The 26,645-nt window shown below is 43.5% G+C and overlaps 1 protein-coding gene across 1 annotated transcript; it reads left to right on the forward strand.

Moving 5' to 3' along the window:
- The first annotated feature begins 371 nt into the window (after positions 1–371).
- LOC119161189 (uncharacterized) lies at positions 372–26,172 on the forward strand. Its single transcript, XM_037413548.2, has 4 exons — positions 372–532; positions 17,319–17,685; positions 20,914–21,201; positions 24,491–26,172. Exons 1-4 carry the CDS (start codon positions 387–389, stop codon positions 25,676–25,678), a joined length of 1,989 nt encoding a protein of 662 aa, XP_037269445.2. The 5' UTR covers positions 372–386; the 3' UTR covers positions 25,679–26,172.
- Positions 26,173–26,645: the final 473 nt, after the last annotated feature.

The raw sequence follows: 26,645 nt of genomic DNA on the forward strand, positions 1-26,645 counted from the left end.
AAGTGGTATATATACGAAGTGATTGTGGTTGTGTACAAAGAATCATCAGTGACCAATTGAACTTTGGTATGTCGCTTCACAGCAAAAAAAAAAAAACAATGCCAACAGTTGAGTCTTTTACGGACCCATTCATTGTCACAAATACAATATATCCACCAGATTTCCTTTGGCTTATAATCTCAGTGCAAATTCCTGTGAGTGCGACCGACTGCTGTTGCACTAGTATGTTGCACCATTAGCGTACTACGAGACGTCGCCCCACTATCAAAGTAGCAGCAGAAAGCGCTTCTATAATTGCGCTCACGTTCTGCGCCCTAGTCACAGTCGTCGCGTGAGAGGCGTGTGCAGTCGCGATAGCGACGTCAATGCCAAGGCGCCATCGACCAATGGAACCGAAACGGATGCATCCGCCCTCGCGATTGCACTTTGTGATTCACGTGAAGCCCCGGCGAGTACAAAGGGAGCTGCCTCGGGAGACCTTGTATGCAAAGTCAACGCTGACAAAGCGGATCACACGACAGCTTCGCCAGAGGTGAGTTTCGCGCGTTGGCGCTGTCATGCTATATATACCGAAAAAGTACGCATGGATATAGGGAAGTTGGCATTGCTTTGTAGCGAAAGTGCGGAAGAGCCGATACGATTTGTGCCGGTTCGGCAAACAAAACAGGGAAAGCACCTCCATTCCAACCATCGGGACATTCATATTTTATATCATAGTTTGCTTCTTGAATTGCAGTGATAATTCTGAAACTTTATGCGTTCGTATCCGCGCGTGCTTTCACGAAGCGAATGAGTTGACGATCACTCCAACTTGTTTCAATCATTTTTTCTTTCCTTGGAGTTACGAGCAGTGGAACTAACACTGGAGATATCGTTTCAAAAAACACCAAGCCACAATCCGCATCAAGGCAGCTACTGCATTTAGGCCTTCTCTGTGAATGCATTAGTAGTAATGCGAAGGAAAATAAGAAAACGAACCAGAAAAGCCACTATGCAGAAGATCGTTCGTTTATAAACACGGCACGTTATTATGTGAGTTATTGCGTAAAAACGACCTCGTTTATACAGGATGAGTGTATGCCTGTAAGAAATATTCTTGAGAAATCGCGTTGATAAAGCCTATTACTATAGCAATAAATAAAGAGAGTGATATATGAATGGAAGAAAGGTTAACCGGGTTAGCAGTCCGTTCAGCGTAGCAAGCGTCGAAAAAGCAAGAGCGGGGAGGTAGGCTGTCGTCATAAAGGGAAAAAAAAGAAGAATGCACGGTCCTCTGTCAGACCGAACAAACAGAATCAATATAAATGCACTAGGGAAAGCTGCACACTTGAACGATTTCTCCTTGAGCGTGAAAGCACGTACTCTAGTAGCTGATTATACAGGGTGGCTAATTATTTTCTTACGTTAAAACGTTCCCCACGTTATGCGTTTTGAAAAACGGTCTTTCACTAGAGCTTGTGCTGTCTTGCGTATTTGTGTTTAGGAGCACAATAAAGGACGCCACGTGGTCGAAATTTCCAGAACCCTTCCCTACAGAGCGTTCCTCATATTTATATTGTGATTTTAGAAGTTTGAAACAAAACAATTAATAATATATGTATTGTCTTTCTAACGAATGTGCAGCTCATTTCTAGTCTACACCAACAGTCAGTGCACACAGAAGAGCCAACGTAATCAATTTCCGCATAATGTTGTCACTTTTCTGTAATACCAGAGAGACGTTCCTTATCGATGATTCGTCATGCACTTGAAGATTTTGTTTGTGAAGCAAAAAATACCACTGACAAGAAATCAGTCGTTTTCTGGGCTCGGATACGACGCGATGGTGTCATCACATCCATTACGATGACAAATGCCTAACTGGGTCGTATTTTTGTGATTGTGTGCAGTGATTTACTAGTAGTTTACCTTCCACCCATTTTGAAAGCCTAAACATTGCTTAAAATACCATTGAATAATTTTCCGGTGGTGGTTAAGTGGCTGGGAAAGTGCTTCATAGCTAAGCAAGAGGTTACCGGCTCATGTCTTGCCAGTGGCGTTTATATTTTGGGAGGGGTTGCAAGCAGGGGTGCGTGTGTATCATAGTTCAGATGCCTTTCGGAAAATTCACGCCATCAAAGGTAAAGTAGAGCAGTGTTGCTATGTTTTTAAAAGCCCCTGTGCAACAATAAGATGAGATGTGTTTCATAAATCATTCACTTATTTCTAAAAGTCAAGTTATATGCTGACAAGTGCTTCTAAGTAATTCATGTTTCGACGCCGTTTAGTTATCAAGGCATTTCAGTTCATACTTTTGTTGTTGTTGTTGTTGCTGTTGTTGTTGTTGTTGTTGTTGCTGTTGTTGTTGTTGTTGTTGTTAGAAGATGAGGTTGCATAACCTCTGAAGGGTTCTGCAACATCTTTTTTGCTGGGTTATTCAACATAATCAGCAGTAGTAATATAGACCGTTATTTTGAAATTTTCAAAAAGTAGCATTGGTTTCAAGCATGCGAATGACACAGAACACAAATAGACGCTGCTATAGCGTTCGTGTTAGGGGATACTGTTTTACGATTAGATCGAGGGGGAGACCGGAATAAATCTTGCAGAAGGAGGTGAGCCTTGCCTGTGATAGAGAAGAAGCAACATAAGAAAAAAAGCAGCAAAATAATATTAATGTAAGTAGCTGTAGAATACGTATACATGAAAACAGCACTATCACATTGCGATTGAAACATACAAAACACATGGACATTTCCATGAACACATGTTCATAGAACACATGAGCCCATGTTCATAGACATGAACATTTCCGTATGCTCTGGCAATTATACAGACACACGACATACGGAGAATGAGTTCAAACACGCTGCCACACTTCACTCTTTGGTGGGTGAAGTGCCTATAGAAACGCGCCATTGTGCACAGATCAATGCAGAATGGGGTCTAGAAGTCGTGACTGCGTCAAGATTTCCGCAAAGCCCGCCATATTAGTTTCTACCATTTTATTTAAAGCGTAGACATCATCAGGTAGCGCTTGTAGGATTGAGCATCGCAAATTTCATCAGTTCATGCTACATGGCTCCCACAAATAACTGAAAAAATCACGGAACACTTAATTGTATTGACATATGCAGTACCCAGATTGCGAGGTACTGTGGCCAGTGAAGTGCTCGTGGAACGTGTGCGCTTTGTAAGCAGTCAATATTTTTTTTCTGAGGAAAGGGAATAAGATGCGTTATGTCGTATGGGCATATAGAGTGATTAGTAGAAGTCATAATTAGTGCAAAAAATTAAACGCTCGAATTAAGGGGTGATATATGAATCATGTTTGAATTAGGGTAAAAACTTGAGGTATAAGTAAAATAAAATATATGTATGGGCATGCAAGTGAACGAAATGGGCGGTAAGAGTGGATCGAAGGTAACAAAAAATTAAAGCCGAGGAAATAACTGCAAACTAAAGGGATTCGGATAAGAAACCAAGGTCAATGATATGTTAATCATAGTAAATTGGGAACCAAATATCAGCATTTAGACCCCCGATGTGATATCTAAGAAATCGTACCAACTGGTAATCGGAAATAACAATGATATCGACAAATTATGTTGGAGTAAATTATTAAATGTCAAGGGCGAGTAGAGACTTTCGCCTTGCTAGCCTTAACGCAAATAAAGACTTTTTCCTTAGCGTTTGCTAATTGGACTAGATTTAAAAGCATAGGTCATAGCTAATTAAACCCATTTCGAAGTTTCACTTCCCGAAAAGGGTGATATGATTGCGAGGGACACCGCACTGGAAGGCTTGGGAACTTTGTTCATCTGTGGTTCTTTAATGTACACCCAAATCTAAAAACATCAGCATCGAGCATTTCCGCCTCCACGGAAAATGCAGTGGTCACATTTTTTCGGCCAAGATTGGATCCCACAACCATCGTGTCACTGACGTTAATTTCTTGAAGTGAAATCAATTGATCTATACCGCCATTTCTTTGATAATTTCAAGTAACTGATAAAACCAATGCAAGTGGTGCATTTCTCTCTATCCCTCTCTCTCTTGGTGACTGGCTTTAATCAGGCGCGTTTCGTTTTGAAGTTTCGAGTGTAAGAAAAATAACGACATAAAAATGCCATTTTACTATACTTACACCAGTGTCAAACAGTCACTTTTGAATAATCCTGATTAAGATCTAATCTTTTGTCATGACTTCCTCACGAAAGCTACTGTGAAGAAGTAACCACTGCGGAGAAATTTGATAAGGATTAGGCGCACTCACGACTAGTAATTACGAAAATTACGATCTGCGAATATGTATCAACCGGCCCAACTAAGGACTCAAGGGCAATCAGAACTGCACCTTGTGACAGCGGGATTACAGACATCGGAATGGTAATGATGTACAAAACTAGGCCCGAAAAATGTCCCAGTGTGCGCTACACATTTACAAAAGACATATCGACGTCGTCTTCGTCGTCTTAGAGGTGTGGGTCTTCATCACAATTGGTCGCCATGCTTGTGTACACAAACTTCATTGGCGAGCTTGTGTTCTGACGTTCATGGTTTATACGGAGTATCGCAATTACATTCAATTCGTACTTTTATGCCAGGCAATACACTAGGCACTAAAAACGACTTTCGCTCGATACTTGTGGTATGCAGCATTTTCGTCAACGCGGAAACTTTGCACACCTGAGATATATTGGTTTTATGTAGATGAAAGACATTCGCGCTGTCACCCTCGACATAGTTTATTGCCGACTGTTGACTAAACCCAGTTACAATTAATGGAGTTAGTCCTATAAGAAAGACAAGCTTGGATATCAGCCGTTTTTCTAGATCCAAATGAGGTTTGGATTGTAGTTTGCCTTACAGTAAGCTTAATGGCGCTATCATAATTCGAAAGAAGTGCGAAGTATACTTTCATTTATTATCATTACTTAAAGATGAAGCTTTCACCGGAAGGAACTGGTCTTTTTCTCTGCCCACAAGTAACACTATGTTTGAACGTTGCAGGGTCTATAACATGTGATAAGAAATAAAAAAACTGACGTTATCTTGCCAATTGTCACTAAGAATACGCTGTCAGCACTAAATTTAGTTTATATAAAAGAATATATTGATAGGAGAAGGCCCACAATACATTCACCCTCTCAAGGCGCTTGAATTCGCATCAATGAGCATAAATTCAGAACCCACGAACACTCCTTACTAACCCAAGTCAAACGCAGTGTTCTCCTTACGCAATTAGCTGAAATAACTAGTAAAAAAATCTAAAATATGGGGCTGTCATCATGCGCTTATGTGGAGATGCATAAATGTCTCAAATTGCACTCTAAGCCTGTATAAAATTTAACACTTTGTTACCTTCTTTTTTTTCTGCTAAAACCAGCCAGTTTACTGAAATGGAGTGATACTGGAGAAATGACACAAAGCGTTCTGAGAAAGCAACTGCGACCGTATAGAAACGTTCTTACTCGCCAGTGACACGATATATATGATGTCATACGATTGCTTTATGCTTGAGTGTGATAGGCAACACTTCATGAACACTGTCTGAAACGGAGAACTGAAGTTTCAGTGAAATGCGGCTCCGCGATCAGCGCTTGGGCCTACCAAGGTGATAGTTAAAAGCTCTTATTCGTGGCTGAATGCCAGCGAAAACGGTGAGTACATAGGCGCACATTTACGCTATAGTTTCTTGCACAGGAAGCTAGGTGCCCCGGAGGAAGTTGACATTGCGCACGCACAGCTTTCTAACGAATCCGCCACTACCGGTGCATGCGTGCGCAAACGGAAAAGAGGTGTGTATGCGTTGGCCTAAAAGCCAAGTCAGTGTCTTCCTTATGCTGCAGACGGAAATGACAACGGATGTTCTACTGTCGTCGCGAATGACCCTGAAACATCTCAGTGCGTCATCCCGTCATAAGAAACCAGATATAGCGCTCAAGCACGCACACGCACACAGATATATATATATATATATATATATATATATATATATCTGTGTGCGTGTGCGTGTGTGTGTGTGTGTAATCTGGAATAAATTAATTTACCCCACTTAAGTTGCGGCCTCCCCCAGCTCAATCTGATGCGGCGGTACACATATGAGCAGGCGGATGGCCATTCAAAATTTAAGTGCAAAAAAGTATATACAAATATTTTCCATGTGCACCTAAACTTCATGCTGATATAAAAGATTTGCCACAGGAAGAAATCTTTTTATTGATAACTTTTCTTCGCAATTTTTCATCACTCTGGCTAACTACATGTTTAGCATCTGCATTGATTATCAATTCACCCAACGAACAATTATAAAGGAGCTAAAAAGTTTTGGGGAATAGTTATGCAGTTTAAAAATTTCAGGAAGTAGCATAACTAACCGGGTAATGCAAATCCTGTAAGAGGAGTTGTTGATTGATTGATTTGTGGGGTATAACGTCCCAAAACCACTATATATGATTACGAGATACGCCGTAGCGGAAGGCTCCGGAAATTCCGACTACCTGAGGTTTTTCAACGTGCACCCAAGTCTGAGCACATGGGCCTACAGAATTTCGAAGAGTGGTGGTTATACACAGTACATGTTAAAGACAAATTGTCATGTTAAGGGCACGCAAAGTGCTGATCTTTTTCTTAGCGCTATTTGGAACGTGTGTTGAAGAAGGTTGCGAACGTCCAAAGTATCTAGAGAGTTTATTAGGCTATGTAGTAGCACACGTTGTAACACTGGGCCACTTGGGCTTGCTTTTTGTTCCGCCTTGTAGATTTGACACTTGACAAATGTGAGCTTTAAACAATTCTTTCATAGTCCAGTGCTTGCGTCCATGCTAATGACAGAATAAAGGAGCGTTTAATCGCGGTCTCAACAGATAGACATGCAGGAAAAGTGCGTACATCACTATTCTCAAATATGTGCTGCAAAAACAAGCCTTTGTATATTACCGGCTGATACACAATCGCTAATCAAACAGATTACAGCTATTACAGTAAGATATTATGATCCCGAGTAAGAAAGCGTATTCTTCGTTTTTTGTCAGGTGAACAGTTTTTTACCTTCATTATGCTCACATACATTATGCTATTAGCAAGCACTGAAACCATTTTCACATAGCAATCCTATATTAATTTGTCTTATGCCGAAAATGTTGTTACTTCGCGGCTCAGTTATGACTCTCAGGAATGGTCTTTGTCGAAAATTGCTTTAAAAATACATTTCTATTTGAATATTTAACAAAAAATGTGAGAAATGATTTCTTTTGGCAGAGTTCTGTGTTGTCTTCGAAATATACGTAACATGTACTACATAATAAAATGACGGGAAGCTGTCCGCTTCCAACGATCGCCATTCTGTCTCAAGGTGAAATTCGGAAATTCGACAAGTTCTCGCGCCATTCGCATTGAAGGACAAATTTTCATTCCACCCTACAAGGTAACGCTGAGTGTTCGTGCATTGCTATTAAGGACAGTACAAAGTCTGAATTTCGCTATGTATGGTGCCACAACGCCCCCCACCCTCAAAAAAAAAAAAAAACAGCGATGCTTATAGCTCGTCCAACTGCTTCTTTAAAGACCACTTTACGCAATTCACTAAAGCGCACGAGTTGAGTAGAATGCTGAAGCTGAATTTAGCAATTGTAATGTTCTGGTTTGGCGCTATGTCTCACAAAATAGGCATGGCTGTAAAAAGCATATATTAGAAAATATATGGTGCGTAAACACTTTGACCGGTGCTGCTATCCTCACCAACCAATTGCTTAGAGAGAAAAAAAAAAGAAAGACAGCGAAGCTACATGGCCAAACATGGAGGTATATGGGTGCTGCGACATTCCGTGGCTTCAGTAGACAAAGATTCACAATATGTTTCGCATAGAGCGAGACAATGAAGAGAGGAAGAAATAAAATACATAATTTGATTTTAACAAATTAAATGCTTGAAATGTTCCTACTGTTACAACAATGGCTTATTAAAAACACACCATTTTAGTGTTGCGATGCTTTTAAAAATAACGCCTTCATATATGTAAGAAGCCAATCTCTCATTTTCGAAAATGTAACCTATGATAATGTTGTGATATGCGTAGCAACAGCAGTTATGTATTCATAATGGAGCTGAGTCAGTAATGTTTTGAATTTTCCATCTAAAAGGATTTCTCTATTGGCTCATGAAGAATAAATCTAAATAAATGAAAGATTTTAGCTGGCGGCTTCTCGCGGGAATTTACAGATTTGTGTGAAAACCTAGTACAACTGCTAGTAAAATCTAACAAAGCAGAAACACCTTTCAACCAGAAAGCGAGGAAATTTAATTTTGTGAGAGAGATTGGCGGTGAATTTTAAAAGAACGGTAAGCAAGTGTGACCATGTCACTGGAACCGAAAACACTGACCGAACCTTCAGTTAAGTGAAGAAAATGAGAAGGAAAATTGAGTCTGACCAAAGAGCGTAGCCATAAAAACCGTGATGACTGAAGAAATCATATGCATTTCATCCACGAAACATAGAAGAAACGTGTGCATATATATGATGCTTTCTTCACCACTGTTTTGTTCCCGTTCATGAAATGCATGATGAAATATCCACACAGAAACGAGCAGTGCCATATTTAGCTAGACATGCAAGCTATGGTCAACGTTGTGGGATGTCGATAGCAATTTAATAGCATCTGATTCTTCTGCATATTGCGAATTAAAAAAAATTCTCTCCAGACAACAAAAAACCGATGGGTGGTGCCTATTTGAGCAGGTTTGGTTATGCCAGTATTTATAACAGTTGTTTTTGGAAGGCAATTGAAACGTGATTTAGTTATGCTCACGCTCGAATCAGTTCGTTAAACAGGGACGTTCATCAAATTGAGAAAGATATTTTTCAATCTGTTGAAGTTTATAACTATAACGCAGTGACGCAAAAGCTACCATGCTATATGCTGTCAACACACGCCTCCTTCCTTAAAAATACCGGACATAGAGGCTCCCCTGTTCAGGTGATTCAGGCCAAGTAAGTGGTCGCGTGAAGCTTTGCCGACTGCACTTATTCTCATAAGAGAGAACGAATCACTGTGCAAACAGTCTTATCAAGAAAGCTGTAGCCAGGGTTGTTTCTCGCATAAACAATGCATAAAACACCGAAACCAATCAGCGCAGTGTTCCTTTGGGAGACTTCACAAGGAGAATGCAACAACGTCGCCTCCATAGATCTTCCGGTACGTGAAGAGGCTACGGACTGTTGGGTATACCTTGTTTCATGCACGCGCACGACATACAGCGTTGTTTAACTTCTACTATGGTCATAACTATAAGGCGGCTACATTTAAGACGATTGTGTTCGAACGCATATGCAGAGTGTCAACATTTCAATGTAACCTCTGCTTCTTATATACTCATTTATTTCCGGTGAAACATTGTTAAATGAAGGTTGCTGGAAAGCGACTCCCATTGATTAATGTGAATGGAAGTTTGTCCTCTTGATCAAGAACTTTCTGAAACAGCTTTTGGTTCAATTAAAACTCGTATGGCTGAAAGCCTTCGTATTGTATGAAGTAGTGTTCACTTGGGAAAAACCAATCAGTGCAATGTGCTTTCAAATGAAAATATCTTACCTTTCGCCTTGCCATGCCCACAGCTCTAAAAGGGCAGCACGGCAGTGAGTCACACTATTAACGCATTTCAATATAAGAGACGAAGCACCTGAATGTCCCGGCTTGTGAGGTGCCATGCCATCGTGTTGGTCTATCGTAAGTGGGTGCAATGCACCTTGCCAATCGAGTAAACCCCCCTATTCTCCGCCGGTTCATATTATGCATATCGAAAGGTAAACCTTCCTCGTTACTGCCTAAAATAATATATTTGACTCAACAGCTGTGTCACAATCTCCGTTAAAATTTACCAAAGACCTCAAGTTTGTTTTATCTAAAACCAGATACTCAAACGTGCATTTCTATGGTAAAGACATCGATATGAAACAGGACTTCTTGAAAAATATATCTGCAAAGTGATAGTGCGCTAGTACACTTGTGGTGAGTAAAGGAGTAAACAAATAAAGATTTACCTGCTCACTGCATCCCTCACCCCTCCCCAGGTTTCAGGTTAGTGGAGCTCACACAAGTGTTTTTCTCGCAGCGTAGTGTTTCCTCATAATCGTTTCTTTTTTCCTTTGCTCTCAGAGTTTAGTTTTTTTGTTGTTGTTTCTATTTTCTGCAAAGTATCACACGAAATTTTTTTCTCAATTTATAAAAGTGGGCCTACTTAAAGCCAATGCTACAGATTGGTACGTTCTGTTTTTTAGGTAAGAGCGTAACACATTTCTCGTAAAACTCAATTAAGGACAAACATGTGGCTTGACAAACTAGTGGCTCCATCAAAGCCGCTATTTGTGAAATTGTTAACGACGTAAAATAAGGAGTGCACGCTAATTCCACGACTAGACAACTCAGCTAGAAATTCTATATTCGGCACCTTGTAGCAAAGATGACACTAATAATAAAATCCTTTCCCATGGGCTGGCAATGTTGCGTCCAGATACATATGAGAAATGCATAGCATGTTTTATTTCTTCTGCCCTTTCACTCTTAAAATTGAAGCATGGAAACCAGGTCCAGACTAGCAATAAATGCTGATGTATATCTATGGTTACTTTATCCCCGTTCTATTGTTTTGTTGTATCTGCCGCTCAAGACCGCCTGGTGTAGTGATAAAGAACGTAGTCACAGAAGTGTGAAAACAGATATTGTTGGACGATAATTGTTAAGTTATATCACTGTGGACGTTGATAAGTGTTAAAACATTCCCTTCACTGTGAAGCCCTGATCAAACAATATCATTCGCATGGGAAGGTTTGGTCGCCCGGTTATGGAGAAGCTGCAACAGCGTGCCCGTGTTTTGGGCCTACCATTGACCTATCCTACGTAATCTAAGTATTAAAGCTCTAGTTAACGCCAGCTGTGGGCCCACCAGCCGACTGCGCAATCGACTGCACAACAGTACATTCCAGCAAAACCTGTACTCTCCTAGGTTAAATAAAACGATAGCGTTAACGAGCCATTGTAGCAGAAAGTCTGGAATCGGTGTTAGCGGAGTCGTTTGTAAGTGAACAATTGCGACGAATGCAGAGAATAAAGGGAAGTGAACGGTTTGATCATGAATGAAACTCCCGCGCGACAGTCAGCTGTTCTACGCGTATACCCCAGAGCTACGCCAGTGCTATAGATTGCTTTGGAGAAAAAAAAAAAGGAGTAAAAACCGTGAAAAGTCCTATGCGGTCAACTTGTAGAGTGAGCAGTCGCGTTGGCATATGAAATACTACCTGGCTTCAACCAGGCCTTCAAACCTTTCACGTAAGAAAAGTGCGTTTAAGGTATTTTATCACACCGCAGTAGATTATGATATTGTTACGCCACGTATGTGCCGGACGAAGAAGGAAAAAGAAGCAAGGGGTGTGGAAGAAGAAGATCATCATCATCTGCCTGCGCCGATACGGCTCGTCCCTCGAACCGTGTATCAATAAACCCCCAGACGCCTACTGAGGTCGTAACAGAGTGGTGGAAGGTGCTGGGTATAGGAACCAACGACGGGACCGCTACCCCTCGGATTTCGCCGGAGTCGTCGCCTCGCCGGCCTGCCTCCTTCTTTGGCCATCATGCCTGACGAAACAGAAGCTCGGGAACCAGTCCCCAGCAGTTCTTGGCCGTATCACAGAGAGCCACGAACCTTCTCCGGGAGGGCCAATGACGACGTGGACTCATGGCTCAAACATTTCAAGCGAGTAAGCAACTGCAACAAATGGGATGCTGCCTCCCAACTGTCACGCGTTGTTTTCTACCTCACTGATGTTGCCCTCGTTTGGTATGAGAACCATGAAGATATTCTGACAACATGGGAACGCTTTGTTGAAGAAATCAAGAAGTGTTTCGGCAACTCAGCTGCAAAAAAGAAGCTTGCCGAGCAGAGTCTTGCACAGAGGGCCCAGCTATCCGGTGAGACCTGCACCGTGTATACTGAAGAGATTTTGAGGCTGTGTAGGGAAGTCGATTCCAGCATGTCGGAAGAGGACAAGGTGGGGCATTTGCTGAAGGGAATTGCAGAAGATGTTTACAACTTCCTTATTAGCAGGGAAAGCCTGACTTCAGTGTCTGACGTTGTACGGCACTGCCGCACGTTTGAAACCTTGAAGCAGCGCAGAATAGCGCCTAAGTTTGGTCGTCTGGCAAATGTCACCTCAGTAGCCAGCATAGAAGCGGCCTCAACTGGTGACCTTTCGGCAACCATCCGCCAAATTGTTCGGGAAGAGTTACTCAGACATGGCGAAATGACACGTGAACGGGCAGCTGCCACGTCTCCATCCTATTTCCCGCAGGACACCACTGCCCCACAGCTTACAGTTTATGAACATCCATCCGTCAACGCAACGGAGGTTGCAGGGCCTCGGCGTATTCAGCAGTCAAGTCCGGTTTTTTACGAGCGATCACAGTACCCTCAACGTTTCCGTTCCGTACGCCCATACCACCCACCGACAACTGATTTCATTGAATCTCGGGCTTACGCGAACGCTCGCAGACGTGAACACTTCGAAGAACGGCGACGACCTCGTCCTGCGCCTGTGTGCTACAACTGTGGTCTGACTGGTCACATATCGAGGTATTGCGATCGTTCGCGCATACCACGCTATGATCAGTGGACAAGCTTGACCGATAAACCTGCTGTCCCACCTTTTCAAGGACACTGGCCCACCGACTCAAGACCCGGCAGCAGCTTCTGGCACGGACACTGGCGCAACAACTCCCCTGCCTCTGATCGAAGTGTGACGCCACCTCCTGCGCCTCGATCCCACCGGTCTCCATCGCCACGGCGCCGCCCATCGTCACCACATCAGGAAAACTAAACAGTGCGGCCGATGGGGGTGAGGTCGCTGGTGACTTGCTGCAAAACGAAATACCCCCGTCTGTGTTGATGTTCAAGAACAAGGTAGAAGTTTTTGTTGATGGTGTGTGTACGATGGCTTTGGTGGATACTGGTGCTACAGTTTCGATTATGAGTGCTGCTTTTAAACACCGTTTAGGACAAAAGGTGATGTTTTTGTGGGAGAAGGCAACAACATTCTGTGGCGTTGGTGGTAACTCGCTGTGTCCCATTGGTGTCTGTACCGCAGAAGTGTGCTTGGGTGATCAAGTGTTTGTCACAGAGTTTACGATTCTTCCAAGGAGCACACACGACATAATCCTGGGGATTGACTTCCTTCGAATGTGTGGCGCCACTGTTGATTGTAGAAATGGAGAGGTGTACATATGTGATGCTGCCCCTGGAGAACTATTAGAGAATTCAGACAGGGAGCACGGTGCGCTCCGGGTCAGTGAAGATAGCATTGTGCCGGCATTCTCTGCAGTCTGTGTTCCTGTATACTCTTCACGCATTGAAAACAGTGACAGTGCGTTCGACGCATTAGTGGAGCCCTTTCATCTCAGTTGCATTAAGAAGAACACATTGGTGCCGCATTGCATAGTGTCACTCGTTCAAGGTCGCACAGGACTATGGGCGGTAAACTGTTCAGCTGAGTCGGTGGTTCTACCAGGAGGACTGAAGCTTGCCAAGTTCAAAACATACTCACCGATGGCAGTGGCTGCCCTCAGTGATGCTCCAGGTGGGGCCTCAGCCAATACTTCTACGGCCGATTCAAAACTTTTACCTATGATCGACAAGTCACTTACTACTGACAAACGCCGCATGCTTCTGGACGTTTTGTCGAAATACGTGGCGATTTTCGATTTTTCCCATGACCATGCGCCCTCGATTCCCGCGTCTCGGATTCTCCACAGGATAAACACGGGAACAGCACAGCCCATCCGCCAGAAACCCTACCGAGTGTCGCCGTCTGAGCGCAAGATAATTGATGAACAAGTGCGTGATATGCTGCAGAAGGGTGTCATTCGAGAATCATCGAGTCCTTGGGCGGCTCCCGTGATTCTAGTCAAAAAGAAGGATGGTACCTGGAGATTCTGTGTGGACTATCGCCGTCTAAACTCCGTCACAAAGAGAGATGTCTACCCTCTCCCACGCATTGATGACGCTCTAGACTGCCTCCATTCAGCATCCTACTTTTCGTCCATAGACTTACGCTCAGGCTATTGGCAAATACCTGTGCATTCAATGGACAAAGAAAAGACGGCTTTCGTTACTCCGGATGGACTATATGAATTTAACGTGATGCCTTTTGGTCTATGTAACGCGCCCGCTACATTTGAAAGATTCATGGACACCATTCTGCGCGGCCTGAAGTGGAACATCTGTATGTGTTATCTTGACGACGTTGTTATCTTCGGGCGTACATTCAGTGAACATAACGAAAGGGTAGAGCTGGTTTTGAAATGTATTCGAAATGCTGGCTTGGTTCTTAATGCAAAGAAGTGTCATTTCGGAGCTCGACAAACACTGGTGCTGGGACATCTCGTCAACAAGGATGGCATCAGGCCCGACCCGAATAAGACGGCGGCTGTTAGAGCTTTTAAACCACCTGGCTCAGTGAAGGAGCTTCGGAGCTTCTTGGGCCTCTGCTCTTACTTTCGCCGATTTATTCCCGCCTTTGCAGAAGTTGCCTTTCCACTGACCTGTCTTCTCCGCCAAGGTGCTAGTTTTGAATGGACTCCTGATTGTGAAACTTCTTTCAACCAACTGAAGTTCTTGCTCACGTCGCAGCCTATCCTGCGGCACTTCGATCCTTCTGCGGCGACTGAAGTTCACACCGACGCAAGCGGCATTGGCATAGGTGCAGTCCTGATACAGCAATGTAATCAAGTGGAACACGTAATCGCATATGCCAGTCGTACTTTAAGTAAGCCGGAACGCAATTACACTGTGACCGAACAAGAATGCCTTGCACTCGTCTTCGCTGTGCAGCGATTCCGCTCATACCTATACGGTCGTCCTTTCCAAGTAGTTACGGATCATCATTCTTTGTGCTGGCTTATCAACCTTCGGGATCCGTCAGGCCGTCTAGCACGCTGGGCCCTCCGGCTGCAAGAGTACAACTTCACGGTATCGTACAAGAGCGGCAGGAAACACGCGGACGCAGACTGCCTTTCAAGGATGCCAGTTGATGCTACAGTTTGCGACGCTGACGATTTCGATCATCTGATTGCGTCCGTAGCACCAGCGTTCCCGGATAAGGCCACCTTTGAAACTGAGCAGCGGAAGGACGTGAGTTTGAATCCGTTATTCGTGATCGCACAAGCATCCACTCCGGAAAGCCGCTTTTGCGTCCGTGATGGTCTACTGTACAAGAAATCCATCTCCGGCACCGGTTCCCGCTTCCTGCTGGTGGTTCCAGAGGCACTACGGTCATCTGTTTTGTACGCCATGCATGATGACGCCACTTCAGGTCACCTCGGAACGACGCGCACTCTTCATCGTACCCAGGAACGCTTCTACTGGCCACGTATGCGCCAGTCAGTTGAGTTGTACGTGGCCAGTTGTGCGCAATGCCAGGCGCACAAATCTCTCTCAGCAGCTCCGGCCGGACATCTACAACCTGTGACGCCTCCCAGTTCTCCGTTCGAACAAATTGGCATTGACCTGGTGGGCCCTTTTCCGCGTTCATCGAAAGGCAACAGATGGATTGTGGTATGTGCTGACCATCTTACTCGGTACTGCGAGACTGCTGCCCTGCCATCCGCGACTGCTGGTCAAGTGTCGTCCTTCCTTCTCCATTCTATCATACTGCGTCATGGGCCCCCTCGCGTCATCATAAGTGACCGTGGACGTCAATTCACGGCAGACGTTGTCGAACAACTTCTCCGTATGTGTGGCTCAGAGCTCAGACACTCGACGCCTTATCACCCGCAGACGAATGGTCTCGTCGAGCGAACAATTCGAACACTGGTGAATATGCTTTCTATGTACGTTGCTTCGAACCACAAGAACTGGGACGATGTCTTGCCGTTCGTCACATACGCGTTTAATACTTCCCAACATGAGACCACCGGCTACAGCCCGTTCTTCCTCCTCTATGTTCGACCCCCCCGTTATACTCTGGATACAATATTTTCCTTCTCTGATCGGGACCAATCAGAAATCTCCCTAGCAGAAACTCTTTGTCTCGCCGAAGAAGCTCGTCGTCTTGCTCGTTTACGTACAATAGCCTCGCAAGACAGATCGAAAGTTCGTTATGACAGCAAGCACCGGCAGGCCACATATATTCCGGGAGATCTCGTGTTGGTGTGGAAGCCTTTACGCAAACGTGGCTTGTGCCAAAAACTGCTCGCGCACTACATCGGACCTTTTGTTATCCTTGACCGCCTGAGCGCAGTCGACTACCGCATCGCACGTCTTACAGCTAGCGGGAGACGTTCCAGAAAGACAGAGGTCACGCATGTCGCTCGCCTGAAGCCTTTCAGTCAACGCGACACTGCATGAAACGCGCGGCGCGCTTTGTCTGCGAGGGGGGAAATGTTACGCCACGTATGTGCCGGACGAAGAAGGAAAAAGAAGCAAGGGGTGTGGAAGAAGAAGATCATCATCATCTGCCTGCGCCGATACGGCTCGTCCCTCGAACCGTGTATCAATAAACCCCCAGACGCCTACTGAGGTCGTAACAATATGATGTTGATTAAAAGACAATGACTCAAAACATCTTTAACAAAAAACCTACCTATAGTTGAGGTCACATGTGTATGATAAAAACCTGAACGATGTATATCAGCAAAAATACGATACCGCATACTGCGCTATGCATGCTCAGAACTACGTTTTGCATACGCCTTTCCGGAATTCATATCACCGCATTTTTTTCTTTTTTATTAAACAAATACGCCATCCTTAAAGAAGAGGAATAGCTCGTTAATATTGTAGGCTGTTTTCGCATACAGCAGCACATTTATTACCGAGTACCGAGGCTTGTGCAGTGTGCCACTAGCGAGATGACATGCCTTGAAGCGTTCGAGCTTTCCTCTGCCTGTAGGAAATGTTTCTCAGATGAGCCACTCAGTCGATTGGCTCGACATTCTCGAGTCATTTATTAACCGCGAAGATTGCACCGAGGGTAGTATATGCAAATATTCAGAGAATTTGCACGATTAGTTTTGCGGATAGCAAATATAACTTGCCGGCAACTTTGGCTGACTAAACTGGTGGCCAGCTGTTGACAGCTCCGAGATGGAGCAAGAAAAGTATCAGGAAGAGTGGTTAGAGTATTACCTGCACTGTTTATTAGCAAATGCCACGTCATATTTTTATAATAGAACGTCCTCAATGACATATCTGGTTTCGTTTTTGTTGACGCGTGCGTTATCTAAGCGCAAATGTTTTTCGTTGACTGACACCGATAATCAGGCCACGAACGTTCTATACCTTCCGCAGGGAGCGCGACTGGACAGCGGCAATGATCCTGCCGATAACGGCGCTACGGCTCGCGGTCGCAGCCGCCGTGGAGAACGTGACCACTCCGTTGCCGGGAGACTTTCCCGATGGCGACGTGATTATCTGGCGGCGAAGCGACGAGGGCTCCGATAACTCGACCTGGCTGCCACCTCCACTTCCGTCGTCATTTATTCCGGACAAACCAGACCCTGGCTTCACACCGGACTATAACACGCGAATAAGGCTGCCCCAGAACTCGACCGATGTGCTCACCGTCGCGGATATCGCCGAAATCGAGAGCATGCTCGTGAGGCTCAACGAGACAACGAACGACACGTCCTCGTTTGAAGGCGAGACGCCTACTGAGGTAAGTTGGGGATTAACGTGGTGTGTTTTAGGGCTTCCTCTTTTCGGGCAATTTGATGAGAGCTTGATTCCAAAACTGACATTGACTTAGTAGATACTTGCGTTGGGTGCACAAAAATTGGCGCGGCTGCACAACAAGTGTCCAGTGAGCGGCAGTTATTTATTTTGGAGCAATATAAAGGGAAACAACGTTTCAGGCACGCTAACAATAGTTGAGAAGGCTGAAACACGATGCGCATATCTGTGTATGACACAAACACACACATACAAACACATACACGTCAAGTAAAAGGGCTTGTTGTTATCAGACAAGGGATTCATCAGAAAAACAAGTGAATGTAAACGATTGGTTGATATGTGGGGTTAAACATCCCAAAACCACCATATGGTTATAAGAGACCCCAGGGCTCGTGAAATTTCTACCACCTAGGGTTCTTTAACGTGCACCAAGATCTTAGCTCGCGGGGATGTAAATCAAGGACTCTGCGAACCCTGCCTTCGATTATCGCCTGTCTTTGTCAAGTGAAATGTTTTTGAAGCCATATAAACGGAAAAATAGCACCGACAAGGTGTTTAGCCTTTTCAGCACGTGCACTAAGTTACACGGATCTATTATCATGAAAGGTAGCATATAGTTGCAAATATAACGGAGCGCCATCAGTTCTGTCTTAAATATTCGAGGGATTTTCACTAGAGCTTTATACTTTCTACTTGCTGTAACCACTTTGTTAACGAATCCCAGGTGATTGAAATTTCCGGAGCCCTCCGCTACGGCGTCTCTCATAATTATATAGTGGCTTTAGGACATTAAACCCCACATATCAATCATCACGTAACCACTTTGAATTTTCATGATTTAATAGTAGGTCTGCCGAAAGTGTTAACTGGATGTTTCAATCAGAAGGTCACTGTTATTACGAACCTTTTGTTTGAGAGTTCAGAATTAGAGAAACGCCAACCACAGTCACATGAATGCTAGTGTCTCGCTACTTTGAGATTGACGTTGCATTTGAAATACTACGCTGTAATATTTTTATCACGCCTGCCTTATATACATATAGGCATGCGTTATTAATACATAGCGTTGTCTTGTTTGTACTAGTATGTGTGTATAAACAGTTGGTTGACAAATTACATTGCTTCGTTTTGTGTGCTGATGAGACGTAAACGTGCACTCGTGCAGGGAGCACTTGTACGTTTCTTTGTGTTGATTTACTGGGTGCATCTATATATTAAGAAAATTGTGATGAAAATAAAAAAATCGCGTTGTCTTCTCGCTTCTATTTCAAGTAGTTACGCAAGCACTTTTCCTTTCCTTATCTTTTGCAAAGCGGACAGTGTACCCAGACAAAGGAAGATTGCATGAATAAACACACGAACTCTGACTGTATGCCGCTATCCTTCGTTCGACAAGTGAGCCTACACTGGTTATCGTGGAGCTGCATCACGAAAGCTTGAAGGCTGTTATGTTTTGTGTCGTTTTAAGACAAGGTGTTCGTTAATTGAAAGTGTGGCTGGTGGGGTCAGTCAGTTTTTTGTGTCTCGTATTTTTTTATTAGCCAGAGTTATTACGTAGCCGTATCGACAGTAAAAACAATCAGTCAGCCAAGACCATTCATGTTTGTTGTTACATACAGTTCTCATTTACTACTTTGTGATAAGCGTTCATGCAAGGTGATCGTTCTTACTGTTTTATTCGTATAGAGCAAAAAACCCCCCAAGGTTGATTTTTCGTTTTAAAAATGGGTAAAAACGAAGAAAAAAAGCAAAACATGTCGTCGCAGAAGTAGTTGAATGTTTATTGTGATTTAATATAAAAGAGCTAGCACAATATATGTTTGTGTTAGGCAGCTTTGGTCTCGTTTAATGTGGATGCACTGACATCGACGATTAATGGCTCACCTCCAGCTCTATGACTGGCATGCATGATGAACGAGTAAACCTCTGTGGTAGATATAGAAATTAACGGTGAGAGCGTGATCAGAGAACGCGGTCGACAGCCAGAGGAGCGTCGCTGATTGAGCGCATAACTTGGGCTAAGCTTGCCGCCCCGCGGCATGTCAAATAGTTAACAAAAAGAAATTCCAGCCAGCCGGGCTCGAAGGAAACGCATTGCGCTACGTGTCGCTCCTCTAGCCCAGCCGAGATATCTCTCGGGGCGAGCTAAGCGGGAACACGATGCTACAGCCCGGCGCGTGCCACAGGTGAGGCAGCTGAGCGTTGTAGAGCTATATTTATCTGGATGGATTCTATAAGCGAGGCCATGGCTTTGGCTGATGTTGCCCCCTCGCAGTGTGTTAGGGCGTTGATAAAAGTGTGCTTCCCTTATTGGAAATGCGCCTAATGGCATGGACGTATAGCAGCGGAGCATTGCTGGAGTTGATCGTGGAGGCCAGGGTCATGATTTCTAACTTCCCTTAACAGCTCCCACACGACGACACCGCACCATCGACCAAGAGTACTTTGAGAGGAAAGGGTGAGATAAGAAAGGCGCAGTTTTGAAGCCTCCTGAAAGTGTGAAGGTGGTGCAGTAGATGGCACGCCCAGTATGTGTTGTCGTAGAGCGAAAGGTCGTGGGCTCGCCTGCTACTTACGAGAATCTTTATTTTAAGATTTTTTTCGCTATCTGATTCCGCGCAATTTTTTGACGTCATTTTCGGGCAGGAATTACGCACTACACTCTTAATGGACTCCGACATTAAATATTCTTCTGCTAAAAAAAAAACTGCTATTGTACTTTCATCAGGGGCGCCATATTTGTGTAAGTGTTATATCCCCCCAGAAGAAACTGAGAAAGTGGTGAAAAAAAAAGCGTGAAAACGGGGGCGGCTGCTTTAGAAAAAAATTCTGTCAAGACCATGTGGACCATTTGTCTTGTTCTTCAGAATCGGCGCGACGAATCTCTTTGACGGCCACATCACACACATTTTAACTAAAGGCAGTACCGTATAGAAACGAGCAGTTGTTGAGATTGCTATCGAGCAGAACGTTTGTATGTGCTAGAGAAAGTTGTCCCTGTTTTACTTCGAAGTCGAACCCACAAAAGGGTGGCTTATATAGTAGCGTTCCCCATTTGACTCATTTAAATCCTCGAGTTGATTGGTAATCATTATTTAAACACAAGAGGGATCATGGCCAGGAGTTATGAATTGGTGTCATTTTGCCTTGCTTTTGCACATTAAGTCTATCAAATATTCGTATACTACGATGTTTTTTTTCCGAATCGCAGCGCGTCCGACGCTCCGTCGGCGACGAAGACGAACAGGACGACGACGACGACAATAACGTCTCGCCGTCGAAATCAGACGCAACCTCTGGACTCACCGCTGAGGGCGAGTCTGTCCCTGGCTACTCGGAGGATGCTCAAATGCGGCCAGCACCGCAGATGGACGACCAAACTTCGGAATTCTTCAGCAAATTCCTCGGTCTCAAGTCGGATGACCGTGTGGAAAAAACTCACGAAGATCTCGTTGAGCCAAGTAGCCTGTTGCAAAAGGATGAAGATGGCGATGAGCAGGTAGAAAGTGTCTACTATAATTTTTTTTCTTTTTGCTTTAAACCCTTGAGTTATTTTTAAAACTATCAATTTCAAACAATAGTAAATTTTAAATAACATTTATTTACCAAAGAACCACCCGTTTCATGGCTGATTTTCCACGGTGGTTTCCTGCAGTTTACGAATGGTCAACTAATAAACTAACCAACCAACTGACTTATTCATGGGCTGTAGTCCCCCCCTCCCCTTGCGTTGATCTATATGGCCTGACCAACCACAAACCAACCAAACAAACAATCGAATGAATAATAATGAGAAATTGCAACGCATGAGCAGATGCCATTTTAAATTAGGTTTATTTTGTTGCAGAAAATGAGAACCTTGGTCTGTTGCCATCTCATTTACCTACACGAAAAAGACTACAAAAATAAAGGCACGTGCACGTACGCACAAACATGCTCCCAAACGCGCGCATGCGTAGACGCACAATTGTAAATCATTTCGTATATGTTCTATGCCAATGTCAATGGAAAAATGTTGATACAAAAGAAATGCTTTTTAAATGTAGCTTTAAAAAACCACGCACAATTCTGAGCGCATGTATTCCACACAGGCCCGTTTGACGATTACCTCAAAACTGTTGAAATGTTTTAAGGCAGTGTCAGCATAGAAATGTTGAGAGAAAAAAATTATAGATGTACTGATTATGTCCATAAGTGACACCAGCATCTTCTAAAGAACTCTTGTTCACCGCCGTAAAAGCTAAGACTTCATTACTTCTCACTTATTAAAAATTTTAAAAATACTAAATACATATTTAGAAAATAAAAAAATAAACTAGGTAAGCAGTTGGGCGAGTTCTTTTGTTATTCTTATTCAGATATATGTACCGAAAAAGAAATGACACACATGAGTGCTTCGTGTCATAATTAGTTTTGTGTCGTAATTATTTCTCAATAATTTGGGGACAGGAGTCAAAATTATTTACTATACTCAATGACAATGTGTAATTGTTTGGAATTGCGAGTGGTGATAAGCATCAAAGCATTCTACGAAGTTTTTCATATTCCCAACTAGCCTTCAGTGCAAATGTACAACTGCACTAAGTTTATCGCTAATGCCATTAGGTCTATTAGAATAAGATTTCTTAGAGTTTACTTCTTTCATCTTTTTTTTCATTTTTCTGCTTTCCAGACTTCTCTTTTGCGCGGCCATAACAAAGTCATGGAAAATTTGGCTTGCGTTTGTTGAGCGCTGTTGACAAAAAAAAAAACAAAAAAAGCAGACTACCTTAAGACCAAGCAGTGCAATGTGATTAGCTTTACATGATTTATAAGGTCATCTGCGACCTGTATAAGAAATGCAATGGCTATGAGAAAACGCATAAAGTATGCCTGAGGTATGCAGTGAATTTTCAGTGGAAATGTTTACAACCTAGTAATAATTACAACGAATGCATGTGGCCATCTTATAAGTCCTACTGTATTACGCTTGATAGCTTTAGGCATATTTTTTGTTACTTACTGGCATAACTCTACACTAATTTATTGCATTGGTGTTCACTCTGAAGAAATTCGACGCTAGCAGATTTTCTTAGCTTTAATTTAACGTGTAAGAGTTTTAACGCTTTGCTTGGCTTCATAAAATAGAGAAGAAAATACTAGTTATTTCTCGCGAGAACTTTAAAACACATGTGGCTATGATGCCGTGCAGTCATTGAAAAAAAGAAAATCTAATCACTTTTTATTACTACCTTGTTTTTGAGCATTTTTTTGCGGTATTCGCAGATTGAGCTCTCTCCTAACTGACGGTGACAGGTAACAGATGCTGTGTCTTTCTCCTTATGTGACCTGCGTTGAATCCCATAAAACAAACTAAATGGCGACCTTGGTTTCATTTCCGTTGCTGTTATATTGGTTAATAGTGGTATCTGCTATGAGTTTTTGAGAGCTTTCTTATTTCACGAAGAAAATGCTTGTGGCTATTAAAAAAGAAAGAAAGACAAAAATATCTAATTAGACAAAGTTTCAGTCGCCATGTCACAGCAGAAGGTGAATTACAGTAGTGCGATTCGTCGCTCCTTGCCCCCCACAGTTATTTTAGTGGGCATTCCTTATTATTCACGTGTTCGTTCCCTAGAGTGTTCAACAAAGGAGTACTGTCTCTAAACATGCCATAAACATTGATGTTTCTTAACCTGCTCCACCTTATGATAGAACAAGTTTTAAAAAATAAACAACATGTTCTATTCTACTGTCATAGGAAACAGGGAAACACCAAAGTAAAATATGCCCATAGAAAAGTATTTTAATTACATTCGTGTAAGAGAGCTCGCAGAATGTCCATTGGTGTTTGACAGCTACAGCTCGTTTAACGGTTATGCATCTATGGTGACGTTTAGTCATGCATCTACATTCCGACGACTATCGTTTATCATTAATCGTAGATCGCTCGGCTATAAGGTCGTAGATCCTTGTAGCCATGGTCGTAGATCCACTGCCTGGCCATGAGGAATCGCAAGGTGCTTAGTGCCTTCCCTTTGTCCGGTGACAATCATTCGCGGGACGAGCGTCAGTGGGTAACGCGCAGCAACATCCAGGCGAAACAGACGCGTTCCAGATGTTTTATAACTATGTTTATTATGAATGAATGCTATATGAGCGAAGCCGAAGCACCTGGCATTGTCACCACCGGGGAGTGTACTAAGGTGTTCAAAAAATTTACTTATGCTATTGCAAACGTGTCGAATGAGACGGATGATAAGAATCGACACGTTAAAGGAGCTGATTGCAGATTCCACTGCCATGGTGCATTCCTTCTATTTACTAAGAACGCTGTGAGAGGACAGTGGTAGATATAAAAGGCATATTTTTTGAAGCGTACGAAGCATGTGAGCATGGCAAAGTGGATAGTGCGCCCGACATCTGTTATCATGGACTTAGCATGGATCCCACTATCTTTAACGGAACTCATTTTCTTTGTCTTCTGATTGTGTATAGTTTTCACGTCATTTCCGTTACGGAAAAACGTCGCTGAAATCTTGGTGAACCCCGTCAGTAAACACTATCGAGTTAAAAAGACACGCATTTAGTTCATTAGGGTGAGAAAGTCATTATGACGAAATCTTGATGTACTTTTTGCACTTACGTCAATTTTTGGCTGCACATCGCAGCAGTACGAGCAGAAAGTGCACTTGGTGATTTAGTAAGCTGACATGTTTGCAATAGCACAAATTCAAGTAAGTATAAGTGATTGGCTTAGACTAAAGCGTTGTGCTGAATACATGTGCAAATACTTTCTTTTTTCTCAGGTTAGAGACCGTCGCCAGGCCATGGCCACTTCTTCAATAACGTCCGCAAGTAATGATGTCGTTTCAACTACAGCGCCCTCTCAGAAGCCGACCACCGTTGCACCTTCGGAACAACAATCTCCTGTCGTTGCCGAGGCAACCACTGTAGTGCCTCTGGAGGAAACCACTCTCGTGGTTACCGAGCCAACCACAATAGCAGCTTCGGAACCGACAACTTTAAAAATTCCCCAAACAAGCAGTGAAATACCCTCACCATCACCTCTGCCTACTGAAAACATTGAAGAGAAACAAGAAGAAAAAACTCCTGGTCTGCCGACCACTCCACCTGAAGTCTCTACTGAACAGCCTGTCCCGGAAATCCTTTCGTTCCCATTCCAACCGAGTGATTTCTTCTCGCAAGGATTCCATCCCCCAGGTTTCTTTCCTCAGGGATTCTTTCCTCAATACCCCCAAAGTGGCTACCCCCAGTATCCTCAGAATGCTAACCCGCAATACCAGCAAGGTGGCTATCCCCAGTACAACCAGAATGCTAACCCGCAATATCAGCAAGGTGGCTACCCCCAGTACTCTCAGAGTGCTTACCCGCAATACCCCCCAGGTGCCTATCCCCAGTACCCTCAAGGCGCTTACCCGCAATACCCCCAGTACTCCCAAAACCAGAGAGGCTTCTACCCCAACCCAAGTGGCATCATAGATCCCGGCTTTGCGCCAGACCCAAACCGTCAACTACTGCAAAGAGCTCATGAAGAACAACGGCGAAAAGGCCTTAGACAACCGGAGAGTCATGTTCCAAACAGTCACTGGCAGGGCTATCCTGGTGGTTCTGGAATAATCGACCCAGGATTCGCTCCCCGGCCAATCGACCCACTGCTGCAACGAGACCTTGATCTGCAGAGAGAGAATGGTGGTAGGCAAGTACTTGGCGGGCAGCAAGAGAATAAAATGACTCCGGAGCTTAATATTGTTCACGCAGACGGTAGCACTCAAGGGTATCCTCCAAACGTGCCATTCCGTGACCAAGGAGCAGAGGCGCCGCGTATGGACGACACTCTCATTCAACAGACACAAGGTCAAGCAAGACAGGATCAAGAACAGCTGAGGCCATCAGCTTCACAAGCCGAAACCGGCAATTCGGCAGAGACCCTTACCCCTTCTGATTCGGCTGTGCCCGAGAGTAACCGTGAGTAGAGAGTGGGCACATAAAGCGAGGCGCCATTGTTGCCTGAATCACAGGTGTGTAATAATTTGGAACCGTACCAATAATAAAGCTTGGTCGAAAAAAAATCTGTGCTCTCAACAACAGCGGCTGGATGAGACCATTTGTAAATGTTTTTTGACAAATGGAAGTCCTTTACTGTCCTTTATTCATCGCAACAGAGTCAATTTATTGCGCGACTTCTCCAGGGGAAAACACCACAACAAGAATTTTCATAACAGATGTTACATGATAAAGCACTAAATCTTCTATAAAACGATAGCCTCCTTCCTCGTCACAACAGTATGATTAACACTTTAAATGATATCCTTATAATTGGTCACTACTTCCAAAAAACGTTCTCATGGTTCCATCCAAAAGTTTAATTATGAAGTTATCTTGTAGGGCATAGGTAAACGTAAGGTTTACAATAATGATTCTGCTAAAAAGTGAAAAAAAAATTGAAAATAAAACATCCCAAAATATGGATGTATCGCCAACGATCATACTTGCGAAATGGTTGGTGCGATTCAAACGTGATTCGGCATGTATAGAATGAGGACACTACCCTGTGCATCTAACCTTCACGATCACCACATCTCTGAGCAATGGCACGTTATTGCAAAAGACTGAAAATGTTGTAGTTAGGCATTGTCGTTTTTCACACGATTGGCCAGTGTACAAAATGTTACGGCTCGTTTTCAATAGGTCGGCTTGAATACACAGCTCTACTTGCGATGGAATAGCAATAAAGTTTCATAGGAAAATATTGATGAAGGAAAGAGGTATCACTGTCCGCGTGAGTGTAGGATGCAAAATGTGTTTGAGGAAAACGCCTTTAAAGATTTGCATGGAATGTTCAGATTATAAAAATCTGTAAATATCTTTGAAATTCACCAGGATCATTGCTTCGGACATACATTGAAGGGTTAGAAACTCCTTTCAAGCGAGCTGAAACAT

This window comes from Rhipicephalus microplus, chromosome X (assembly GCF_043290135.1).
Source record: "Rhipicephalus microplus isolate Deutch F79 chromosome X, USDA_Rmic, whole genome shotgun sequence".
Taxonomy (NCBI): Eukaryota; Metazoa; Arthropoda; class Arachnida; order Ixodida; family Ixodidae; genus Rhipicephalus; species Rhipicephalus microplus.